Here is a 13139-nt window from a genome sequence, read left to right as displayed (position 1 = left end):
GACACAGGGCAGTCCCACTGGCAGGCCAAACCCCTTGGCAGGCCAGCTGGAAGGGCTCTTGGAGCCTCCACATGGCCACTTTTGCAAAATGGGCCATGGCTGCTTTTGATCTTTGTCCCCTTTGTTTTCTTCCCCCAGAGAGACGACCTATACCATCTGGCAGCGAGAGCCCTCTGAGGTAAGAAACCTTTGGCCAGGGGGGCAGAGGGTGAGCGTTAGGGTCTCGGCGATGCCTTGACTCTTGCTCGGAGGGGGAGAAATTATGGTAGATATCCTTCTAAGCTTAAGGCTTGCAAAAGCTTTCTCCCCCTCCCATCAGGAATGAAGGCATCGCCCTAACCTTAAGGGTTGCTGTTGGCCCATAGGGCCTGATGCACCCTGTCCTTTCTCAATCTTACTGGGACGCAGAAAGCTTAGGATTTAGCCTCCGTATCTTCATTTGCAGGATTAGATGTCAGCTCAAATGGGGTCAGGGAGCAGCAGCAGCCGCAAGTCAGCAGGGACTGGTGTCCTTAATGGAGAATGGGATCATTGTCGTCCACAGGATTCTCCAGAGGACAGTTTGGCCTTTCCTTCCTTCCCCAGGAGCTGCAACGGAATGACGAAGAACCAGTTCCAGACACCTCCAGAGGTGAGTTGGTAGGTGGCTGTGAAAAGCCTGCAGGGAATGCGGAACTCCAGGAGACTGCGCTACGTAGGGATGGGCAGGACCCAGAATGGGTGGAAGCACTATTCCGGCAGCAGCAATGGGGCGCGTAGTCTCGCTCCATTGCCGCCGGTCTTGCACGCTCTCCCCCTTGGAAAAAAATAAAGTATAATCCCCAAAAGGGATAAATCTGAAAGAGGTTCATAAGAATACAAACATTAATTAATACAAGGATTAATTTTTTTAAAAATCTAAAGGACAGGTTTTTTTTAAAAAAGTAAAAGATTGCCCTTTTTAATAAAGGACAGATATGGTCACTGTAAATTTATAGCTACTTTTTCTAGCATGGGCTCCTCTGGATGGTTTTAATTCTAGTTAACATAATTCTTAGTCAACCTGATTGTGGGTTTTTAAAGGAATACAGTATAGAATTGCAGCCATTGTCTTTCCCAACACAATTTACCTTATCTCCCATTCAGCAGTGGAAGAAGCTTTTGATTGCTTTTTGGAACTGTCAGTCAATGATAGCCCGACTCTTCCTTTTCATGTTTTATAAGTATATAAAGACCACTGAGGCCGGAAATGGCTTTATCGTTGGCTTTGAGGTATGTATGACCAACCTGAGTTGCTTTCCTCCCCACCTGAAATGTGGTTTAAAGTTGGTCTTTCTGTTTTCTTTTTAAATGACTCTGCAAAGCAAAACTAATAAATTTTTTGCAAAGTGTTGGTCTCCCAGGCTTGATAGTTGAATGGAAATTGCTCATTCAGAGATAAGTCGATTGCATTGTGTCCTTTTGAATAACACATGTTGGGCATCGGTGGAAGAGATGATTTATCCTTATAATTTGGGTTTAGGTTTTAGTAAAATATTTGACTTTTGTCAGATATAGCATCTTGGCCTTCTGCAGTGTGGATGTTACATTGTGCAACAATGCCACCAAAATGCTCCGGAGCCAACATAACTTTGCTATATTTTAAGAGAGGAGGTATTTCCCAGAAACTTAGTTTCATTGAGTTTTTTAAAGGGGGCCATATTTGGCTGTATCCTGGTGGGGTTTTTCCCCCCTTTAGCTTGTTTTGCAGAATTATTTGGTTTCTCTTTAAAATCCTGTGTCTGAAATTCTGTGGCTATATTGCTTTAGTTGCAAGAAATTAGCAGTCTTTGCCTTACAACAGTTTGCGATATGAAAAACAAAGTCAGCTGGGAAACCAGGTTCACTTAACTGTGTTGCTAATTTAAGAAATGAAGTGATTTGCTTAACAAAATGGGTGAGGAAAGTAATACAATGAGGCAAAACTCATGTAACAAATTTCTCATTTAACAACATAAAGTTTGGGTTCAATTGTGGTAAGTTGAGACCTACCTGTAATGCTCAGAAATGCCAACAATTTCTGATTACTTTGAAAGAAAGTTATGCTGATAACTGTAGAATCAGGGTTAAAACATTTGCTTTGTTGAGGGTGTAAGTCTTTGGTCGAAAACACCCGAGCTATTGACTTGTAAATAATAAGAATCAAAACCTGAATAATTTGTACAAACACAGCTAGTTGGCAAAAGTGCAAGAATAAAGATCAGCCCAAAGCAAACAAATCACATTACAGTAAGCAAACAAATCACATACAGTAAGTATGGAATCAAATATTAGTGGTGAGGAATCTTTTGACCTCACCGCTAAAGCTGAAGCTAAATCTGAGATCTCCAGATGTTCTTGTGGTGAAAATAGATCAGGTTTGGAATAAATACTGCTTAATTAGAGGTATAGAGATAGAGTAGGGTTTATTTGTTTGCTTATTTAATTGGCCTCCCTCCTCCTGCAAAAGCTGCTAAAATTGTGTGTAATGTAATTTGATATATTACTGTGGTGACTGCATGGGATCTTGTCTCTCTATAGTGCTGCCCGCTTGTTCTCATTATTATCATCATCATGTCTTCTCCTGGAGCAGAGTTAATCCCTACAAGAATTGTAGATGATCACCAGGTAAGTGACCAATACTGGAAGAAGCCAGGATACCATTTAAGGATCAAACTGTAACAAGGATAGAACCCAGCATGGATTTTCTAATCTATTTCATAGATTTATAAAGATCTGCAGGCCCATAGGCTCCTAGTTTTATCACAGTAAAACTATCAAAGGACTTAACATGCTGAGGAAAACTTTTGTACTCCTTAAATACACTGCTCAAAAAAAATAAAGGGAACGCTTAAATAACACAATATAACTCCAAGTAAAGCAAACTTCTGTGAAATCAAACTGTCCACTTAGGAAGCAACACTGATTGACAATCCATTTCACATGCTGTTGTGCACATTCAACTTTGTACACAGCAAAGTGTTCAGTGAGAATTTTTCATTCATTCAGATCTTGGGTGTTTTGTTTGAGTGTTCCCTTTATTTTTTTGAGCAGTGTACATTCTTACACTGTACTGTTTTTAAGCTCACAATAATGTGCTGAGAAACTAAAGTTCAACAGTATCGGTTTACTATTTATTCAGTTTTACATACCAGCATGAATCGTAACTTCATTGAAAATATGATCTAACTGCAGTTCAGCAAGGTAGAGCTGTTCTGCAATCCAGCAAGATGGTGACTCTATGGTATCTTATTTCTTAGTGTCCATCCAAAGGTTTGGTGATGTGCCATTAATCGGTTCTACTTATGAGTGGGTTTTGTCTCCCTATACTTTTGCCAAGCAGTCTCATCCAGCTATCCAAGCAGTCTTTGAGATGGCAGAGACGGATGTGAAGAGTATTGCAAGAAGCACAGAGCCTCTTCTCCACATATTTGAACCTCAACGTAAGTAATTGGTCATAGCTGGTAGGCTCACTCCAAACTATTCTTTGCCATGTCATTCTTCATCTTTTTGGCTTGGTTTTCCAATGTATGGTTTTTGAGATTGTCAGTAGGGATGCGGTGGCTCAGTGGCTAAGACACTGAGCTTGTCGATCGAAAGGTCAGCAGTTCAGCGGTTCGAATCCCTAGTACCGCATAATAGGATGAGCTCCTGTTACTTGTCCCAGCTTCTGCCAACCTAGCACTTTGAAAGCATATAAAAAATGCAAGTAGAAAAATAGGGACCACTTTTCGTGGGAAGGTAACAGTGTGCCTCTGGTGTTTAGTCATGCCAGCCACATGACCACGGAGACATCTTTGAATAGTGCCTGGTCTTTGTTTGCAATATACCGTATACAGTATACTCGAGTATACTCAGGTCATTGACAAAGTCACCACACGAGGGCGCCATTGCTTGAGCCAGAGCGAGGAGGCACCAGCTTTTGTCCACTCTCGCACGCCGTAGTTCCTCTCCCTGGCTCAAGCAAACGAGGCAGCCATTTGCTCCAACCGAGAGAGGGGAAAAGCAATGGGAAGCCGGTGAGGTCGTGTGTGTGTGTGTGTGTGTGTGTGTGTGTTTGTGTGTGTATCTGTATCTATCTGTATCTATTTCTATCTATCTATCTATCTATCTATCTATCTATCTATCTATTTTTCTATCTATCTATCTATCTATCTATCTATCTATCTATCTATCTATCTATCTATTTTTCTATCTGTCTGTCTGTCTATCTATCTTTCTATCTATATCTATCTATCTATCTATCTATCTATCTATCTATCTATCTATCTATCTATCTATCTATCTATCTGGTTTTCTATGCTGATAACCTCACAGCAGCTAATGCTGAAGGTCTTCTTTGGATACACTTATTAATTTGTTTGTTTGTTTGTTTATTTATTTAATTGGATTTGTATGCAATCCCTCTCCAAGGACTCAGGGTGGCTCACAGCATATATAAAAACAGAACAATAATGTAAATCCAATTAATGATGAGAAGGAATCCAGTTTTGAAGGATTTTAACTCTTAGGTTTTAGCTTTGTTGCTGATCGAGCTACTTTTTTTACTTTTTAATTTATTGTTAATATTGTTAATTTGCTTACCCTCTTTTAAATTTACAGAGCTAGTTTACTGGTTTTCTTTAAAATAAATATTCTAAAACATGTCTCAATTAATGTAATTTTATTGTTTTCCATTTTTATAAGTTACCAGTAGCCACTGCATTTTCTAACTTCAGCTTATACTCGGGTCAATACGTTTTCCCAGTTTTTGTGGCAAAAATTGGTGCCTCGGCTTATACTCGGGTCGGCTTATACTCGAGTATATACGGTAGTTTCTGATCTTTATTAATTGAGAGTGGGCGGGAGAGGGGAGAGAATCTTCTATTACTGATTAACAAAATTCTCCCCTTTCATGTGTATCTTGCAATTTACGGTATCTCAAAATCCAAGAGGAACCAGAACTTTTCTGAGACTGAGTTCCCTACTTTCTACTCTCTGGGATTAAAGTTCCGGGGTGGGTGGGTGTGAAGAACAATACAGACCTATTACAAGACCATGGACAAAACAGATGAATTACTGTAGCTTAGTACAATTTTTAAAAATTAAAACGTTCCAGAGATTGTGATGTCTATTGCTTTCCGCAGAAGCCAAGTTTCCGGCACTGCGCATGAGCCGCCATCTTGTTTTTGGTTTTTTATAAAAAATATTTTGCAAATTTTGGGCCCCTGCGCTTTGCGCGCACACGCCCACATGGCGCAGGAGGAAGCGAATGGCAACGAGGTAAGTTAGAACCCACCCTTTACCTAAATGAGTGCATAGCATTGCAATCCCACCTTTATGTGATTACTTTCCTTTATCATTACACTGCAGCATAAAACAATATCGCATTTTGTAAATTCTAAGTAGCATAAAAACCAAATGCAACTAGAATCCAGTTGTTGAACATAACTGGGAATCTTTTAAGTAATCAAATCTTTTTTTCATCTTTACTGTTTACAGTTTCTTTTGCAAATATGTTTGCCTGTAGGAATCTTTACAGGCTACAACACAAATATCCTATTATGCAACAGACGGTGGACCAGGTAATCACTTGACCTTCCATAATATTAGATTGACTGCAGTGTATGCATGGTTCTTTTAGGATATTGTTTTATTAAATTATTGATTTTAATCTGATTGTTCTATTTCCCTATTTTACTATTGTTGTATTTATCTTACGTGTTAGCAGCTCTGACTCCGTTTTGGAATAAGTAAGTAAGTAAATAAATATAAATATCATAAATATAAATATCATATCTATCTGTGTAGATTCATGTAACCAAAATGTGACATTTTACATTTCATTGAATTTCAAACTCCCAACGTCCTTAGGACAGGGAATGTGAAGGATGCAGGGCACTGTAATTCAGCAAGACTTAGAAGACCACAAATTCTCTTTCTCTCTCTACTATAGTCAGTATAAGAGATAAGTGATCAACTTCATGAGAATGGATTTCAGACATAGCTGTTATCAGCAGGTGCTGAACCAACCAGGTCATGCTGAAATGCCAACCAGCCTTTTCTTCCTATGGGTGGGAAAAAAAGACATTTTATTTTCTCCTTTAAATATTTCACCTTCCAAATTTTTGGACTAGTAGGATTCCTCCAGCAAACATTTTAAAATGCTTTTTTTGCCTTTTTTATAAAAAATGTAAAACAGCCCCTTATGTTTAGTAGGGTCTATGTGAGGGTAAAACGTTTGGGCTTGGCCTGTCAAAATTTTGGAAAACAGTTAACGTTTTTATTTTATTTATTCACATTTCTGAATTGCCTCCCTCCCTCAGAGGGGGACTCTTACGTGTGTGTGTCACACAAAAACACATGAGAAAGAATTTTTTACATATTTTGAAAAGTATCAAACAATTGTGCGATTCCTCAGAATCTGCCATGTCATTTACCTTCAGGTGGTGTTTTTTCTGCAGCCTATCTGAGGCAGCTCCAGATCACACGAGGCCTCACATTCTTTTTTTGTGTAGGTTCTGTGGCTTCTGAAAACTATCTGATACTTGCCTGATTTTTAGAGCCTCCAGAGATTGTGCAAGAGCGTGGCCCCCTCGCACAACCTCCAGAGGCTACATGGCAACGCACACATACCCCCATTCTCATGCAGCTCCCAAGATGTCAGATAATTGCATGAGAACAGCATGTGCTTTTGAGAATAATTGTTAGGTGTTGGTAAACACTGGTGTGTTACCCAAAACATGCCATATTTGACATGCGCTCCCTAGGTTCAGCATCATCATTATTCCTATTAGCAGGGTAATTGAGTTCCAGATTTATAAACCATTTGACTGGCTTTGCGGGTATTTTCATAAATAAAAGTTTTTTCTTGGGAATCTTTGTTTCATTTCTTACCCTGACCCATTGCTCAGTATTCCTAGAACATACTAATCAATTTGGTTTGTGCACATATAGTCCTCTACTTAACAACCATTCATTTAGTGCCCATTCCAAGTTAATAACGGCACTGAAAAAGTAGCTTAAGAGGTTTTCACAATTAATGACCATTACAACATCCCCATGGTTGCATGATCAAAATTTGGGTGCTTGGCAATTGGCATGTATAGATGACAGTTGCACTGTCTGTGTCTTGTGTGATCACAATTTCTAATCTTACCAGCTGACATATGACAATGTCATTGTCAGTTTCACTAAACAACTACATAATTTGCTTAACTTTTATGGCAAAAGATGTAAAATGGGATAAAACTCGCTTAACTGCCTTGCTTAGATGATGGAAATTTGGGCTCAATTGTGGTTGTAGGTTGAGGACTATCTGTATATTTGTTGTTGTTGTTTTTTAAACGTAATTGCTGCACTAAAAGCAAACTGAAATAAAATTCAAATTGGATGCAAAAATGACACATACCCTGTTTCCCCCAAAATAAGACATCCCCTGATAGTCGGGCTTTTAAGCCATTGGCAATAAGGCCAAACGCTTATTTCAGGGTTCAAAACGATATAAGACAGGGTCTTACTTTGGGGGAACACAGTAACCCAAATTTAGAGAGGAAGATACAGTATATATGCGCTGGTGCTTAATTCTGTCAATTTTCTTCATTCTTCTCTTTTTGGATTCTCACTGCCAGATCATGACAAATGCCATTGAATCTATTTATACCAAATTAACTGAAGTAAAGGACATTATGGATACCATGCTAGATATAAGCATCGAAGCTGCCGCGGAGAGCGTGGAAGTAACGTTGTGTTCAGCGAGGGGTGCTGTGGACACCATTATGGATATCGACATGGCACAGATGATGGCCAGTAGTGTTGACAAGATTATCTTCAAATCGGATGACTTATTAGAGCACTTTCTGCCAATCACGGATGAGGAATTTTGTAAGACTATGCGGTTCCCTCTCTTGATTATCCACATTTTTAATAAGTTTAACCTGTAAATTTATTTACTTCTTTTATTTCTACAGCTATCTATCTCTGCCAAGTGACTCTGGATGGCATATAATTCTAAAACTGTAAAACAGTTAATTTTTTAATCCAAATGTATACAATAGCTGAGATAGTTAACCAACTAACAGTATTTCTTCTTTCATTCATTCAGTTTTAAAAACTTATTCATTTGAGTAAAGTTTAAAACATCTGAAAGTCATTAGCTAGAAAAAGTAGACCAAGAATGCATTTGCTGGCCTAGTAAAGATATACAATATTGAAAATATGTCAGAAGTAAGCATTGGGAGGTATTATTATTGTTATTGTTATTGTTATGATTATTTATTAGACTTGTATGCCGCCCTTCTCCAAGGACTTAGGTATGCTAAACAGATTAGATTAGTTATTTTTAAAAACCACGAAATCTAATATTTTATAGTTCATTTTTGTTAAAATTGAGTGCTGTTAATTCTGAAAATCTCTTGCCTAGAGAGCTCTTGCTGGTCAGTGAGTGATGTGAAATCTGAAAGACCCAACTGATATGATGAGCCAGTATTTGTGGCTTATTCAACAAACCATATTCAATCATCCATGACTTAACCTAAGCCCATTTCTTCCAAATCCCTCTATCCATCCTCTTTCCAGCTGATCCTCCTTGCTACAGCTGATTTTAAGACCGATGCAAAGGTTAGGTTGAAGACTTAAGTGAAAAGAGTACCTGTTTTTTCTCCTCTGTTATGGAGACTTTGGAAAACTTATTGTCACCTAACCTAAATGAAAGGCATGGGCATTTCTAACCCCCAGTCTAAAAAGTTCAAGGCCATAACAAGTCATCACTATCACTCATTGCCCATTCAATTTTGGTGTAAGGTCACCAAAAATGAAATGCTTTACTTTTTAAAAAATTGGGTCACATTTTAGCAAACAAAAGTACACGCTTATCGGGCTTATGAAATTAATTCTCTGACTTTACGAAAAACATTCTAAAGCAGTGTTTCTTAATCTCAGCAATTTTTCCGATTGTGGACTACATTTCCCAGAATTCCCTAGCCAGCATCCCACAGAATTCTGGGAGTTAGAGACCACACATCTTAAAAATTCTGAGGTTGAGCAACACTGTCCTAAAGTGTGGCAGATGATTGATAGGGAGCCTGGTACAGATCAGTTTATTGATCAAATGTACATACCTACCCATCTCCACCAAAAGGGTTGTATTTTACCATCTTGCCCTCTTTCACAAAATCTAACTGAACAGTTTCACAAAGCCTATGGATCTTATTTTTACACGGCAGGAAGGTTAAGTTCACTACACTAAAATGTAATAATAGTGTAGTGCTGGGGAAGGGAGGACTGTGAAAAGGAGTCTGGGCCAAAGCTGATCTCTTTTTGTGGTTCCTCACCAAATTGTAGCACATGTGCTAAAATAATCCCCTCACTTCCTCAATTAAATATTATTAACAATGAGGGAGAGGAATTGAAATGTGGTTTTTTTTAGTTATTCGAAGTACAGTGATCCCTCGATTAGCACGGTCTCGATTAGTGCGAAACGCTACAACACGGTTTTTCACAAAATATTAATTAAAAAATACTCCACGGTTTTTTTGCTATACCACGGTTTTTCCCACCCGATGACGTCATATGTCATCACCAAGAGTCACTTCTCTGTCTCTTTCTCTTTCTTTCCTGTCACTATGCTTCAATCATTTTCTCATTTCTCTTTTTTTCTCCCCTTTTTTCTATCATTTCTCTCTCTCTTTCTTCCTCTCTCACACTCTCTTCCTCCCTTCTCTCTCCTCCCCTCCACTTGCCCACGAGAAGAAAAAAAGCAACCTCTGCCGGGCAGCTCCCCTTGTGCCCCCGCTTTGTGCCTGCCTCTTTTGGGGATTTTTTTTTCTTTTCTTTTTTGCGCTGGCGGCGGGAGCTGTTGGGGAGGGCTCTGCCGGGAAGGCCTCTCAGCTGCAGAGCCGAATGGGGGCGGAGGCAACAGCGGAGCCCGGCGCTGGGGCCATGCGAGGCTGTTCATCCAGGGGGGCGTGGACTGGCAAGTCGCCCTCCTTTCTCTCTCTTTCTCTCTCTTATAGCACACCGGTAACAGGGAGAGAAAGAGAGAGAGCGGAGGGCACCTTGCCGGTCCACGCCCCCCTAGATGAGCGGCTCCGCATGGCCCCAGCGCCGCCCAGGCAAAGGGGAAACCCCAAGATCGCTTGCCGCTTGCCGTATTGCAGCGAAGGAGGCGAAGCAAGGCTCCAAGCTGCAATACGGCAAGCGGCAAGCGGCAAGCGATCTTGGGGTTTCCCCTTTGCCTGGGCGGCGGGAAGACCAAGGGAAAGTTCCTTCAGCCGCCCAACACCTGATCCGCTCCGCAGCGCGGCAGCAGCGAGGAGCTGAAGATGGGGTTTCCCCTTTGCCTTTACCCCATCTTCGGCTCCTCGCTGCTTCCGCGCTGCGGAGCAGATCAGCTGTTGGGCGGCTGAAGGAACCTTCCCTTGGTCTTCCCCGCCGCCCACACGCAAACTCCACCATCTGCGCATGTGCGGCCATGAAAAAAATGGTGCGCATGCGTAGATGGTGTTTTTTACTTCCGCACCACTATAACGCGGAAATCGATTAGCGCGGGAGGTCTTGGAACGTAACCCCTGCGCTAATCGAGAGATCACTGTATAGCTCAGATTTCCCCAAATTCTATTAAAAGAAAGTAAAACCTATCAAACCAATTATTCAACACTCATACTTGAAACATTCATTGATCAGGGGGAAGATGTAAATGTCCCAAGCCTGGCAGCAAAGATGAGTTTTTAAGCTCTTTTGGAAGGCAAGGAGGGTGGAGGCAGTGAGAATCTCTGGGGGGAGCTGATTCTAGAGGGTCGGGGCTCCCACAGAGAAGACTCTTCCCCTAGGTCCCACCAGCCGACATGGTTTGGTTAACGGGATCCTAAGGAGGCCAACTCTGTGGGATCTCACCGGTCGCTGGGAATCGTGCGGCAGAAGGCGGTCTCGGAGATAATCTGCTCCTATGCCATGAAGGGCTTTATATGAACTTGGGAGACAGCAGTGGTCATAAGTATGAACCAATTGCCAAACATCTCAATTTGATTACATGATCAAGGGATTGATACAAAGGTCATAAGTTTGAAAAGTGGTCATAAGTTCCTATTTTCAGTGCCATTGTAACTTTCAGCAGTCACTAAATGAACTCTAAATGAACCCTAATGACTACTTGTCCTATGTCTACCTAATCCTGTTTCCAATATTTTGAATTCTCCCATTACAGGAAGAATAATAACTATAGCGATATGATACAATGGATATTTTAGAACCAAAAATGCAAAATTGGATTTAAAAGAAAGTCAGAAATTGTTCAGTTTCCGTGAAGCGTGTGCTTTCATATTTCATTGTATCTGATTTTGTACAAGTTGGGAAACTGGTTACTTTAAACTGGGTGTCTATTTTTATTTTTATTTTGTTCCTAGTGTATATTTGGAAATTTAAAATAGAATATATTTGCTACTACCAAGTCCATTCCTGAGGAAAGAAGAACTGTCTCTCTCTATATATTAGGGCAGTGAATGTATTTCAGTACAGAATCTCTCTAATGTGAAGTCCCATTATCAATAACAGTAATCCTCAACTTAAGACTGCAATTGAACATTTGTAAGTTGTTGCAGTCCTAAATCGAGGCATCACATGGATTCCAGAAGGATGCAAACAGTGACAAATGTAAGGCAATTGCCGAGCATCTAATTGCAATTATGTAACCATAGATGTAGGGATACGCAGCCCCCATAACTCATAATATAAGTGGAGAGAGAGAGTTGGACTAAAAGTCGATTCCGCCCTAGGATGCCATGATGCCCTCTGTGCTTTGTGCCACAATGATGGTACTTCCCTGTTGTTCACGAACAGACAACTACCCACAGGAAATGCAGAGGCCAAAGGTCACCAAAAGAGTCAGCCACTGGCCTCCCCTAGACCCAGGTGAGCTGCCCTACTTGTGTAGACATAGACAATGGCTATTGTTTACCTGTTGCCAAGGGAACCAGATTGTCAGGGGGGTCACAATTTTAGAGATGCTTAGGTGGGGTATGGTCAAAGACAGGTTGGGAACCACTGTCCTAAGGACATTGCGTGAGGGTGCAGATGGTCAGGATGAAGCCAGAGTCAGCACCCAGTTAAGGGTTTTTCAGTTGTTAGGAATCTTTGAATTATACTTTTTTCCATCTGTTTGCCAATCAGATATTTAAGAATTGCTACTAATCCATTTGAACACTTTTAATTATTCAATTTTTTCTAGTTTTTTTCTTACAATGCTTATAAACTCTTAGTTCTCATTATAAACCGTAGAACTATTTCTTTTTTTAATGGTAATTTCATTTAAGATTACAATTTGCAACAAAGTAACAATTTACAAAGTAGTGTATCTGTAGAGGAAGAAACTCTTAAAGTTAATTTCTAGGTTCATTGTTCAAAATATTTTTAGTATGTGCAATGTTAAAATATTTTGCTTCATTCTATATTTATAATTTGAGGGTGAGTGATTTTTTATAATTGTAATATTTCATCTATTTTCCTTTAATGCCCAAATTTTAGACTTTTTTATTTTTTTATTTTTTAAATAATTCAAAATTATATTTTCCTATGAGAATGGGTCTTTATAATTAACTCCAAAATGTTATTTCAAATTTATCTGAACCCATAGCCATTTGAAACTTTTTAAAATCAAAAATTCAATACTCTTTCGCTATTTATTCCTTAAAGTTTGTCCTTAGTAACTTCTTTCAGTAAGGATTGAAGGAAACTTCTTCAGTTCTGTAAAACATATTGATTTGTTACTTTGTTGTAAAATTGTAATCTTAAATGAAATTACCATTAAAAAAAGAAATAGTTCTATGGATTATAACGAGAACTAAGAGTTTATAAGCATTGTAACAAAAAACTAGAAAAAATTGAATAATTAAAAGTGTTCAAATGGATTAGTAGCAGCGGGAGAAGAATCCTCCTCCCAGCACCCTGAGAAGCGAAATGTTTTATTCACTCTGGGCAGTCGAGAGAAAGGAAAATCAGGATTTTATTTACTTTATTTAAAAGGTGCCACCAAATCCCTGGTGTTTCCAAATCCCCAGCGGCTCGCCGAGCGCAGTTGTCCATGAGCGGCTGTAGGAGAGCGGCGGTGGCAGGCGAGGGTCAGGAGGGAAATAAACTTGGACAATGGCAGCATCTCCATTTGGATGGGC

At 39.8% G+C, this 13139-nt stretch overlaps 1 protein-coding gene across 1 annotated transcript; it reads left to right on the top strand.

Annotated features, from left to right (window-relative positions):
- Nucleotides 1-3263: 3263 nt before the first annotated feature.
- On the top strand, nt 3264-9369 carry LOC139158861 (perilipin-2-like). The gene is made up of 3 exons (XM_070736205.1): nt 3264-3440; nt 5479-5561; nt 7608-9369. Exons 1-3 carry the CDS (start codon nt 3371-3373, stop codon nt 7917-7919), a joined length of 465 nt encoding a protein of 154 aa, XP_070592306.1. The 5' UTR covers nt 3264-3370; the 3' UTR covers nt 7920-9369.
- Nucleotides 9370-13139: the final 3770 nt, after the last annotated feature.

Source organism: Erythrolamprus reginae, chromosome 2 (genome assembly GCF_031021105.1).
Source record: "Erythrolamprus reginae isolate rEryReg1 chromosome 2, rEryReg1.hap1, whole genome shotgun sequence".
Taxonomy (NCBI): Eukaryota; Metazoa; Chordata; class Lepidosauria; order Squamata; family Dipsadidae; genus Erythrolamprus; species Erythrolamprus reginae.
The sequence above is the reverse complement of the archived record's forward strand: the minus strand, read 5'-3'. Positions and strand labels throughout refer to the sequence as shown.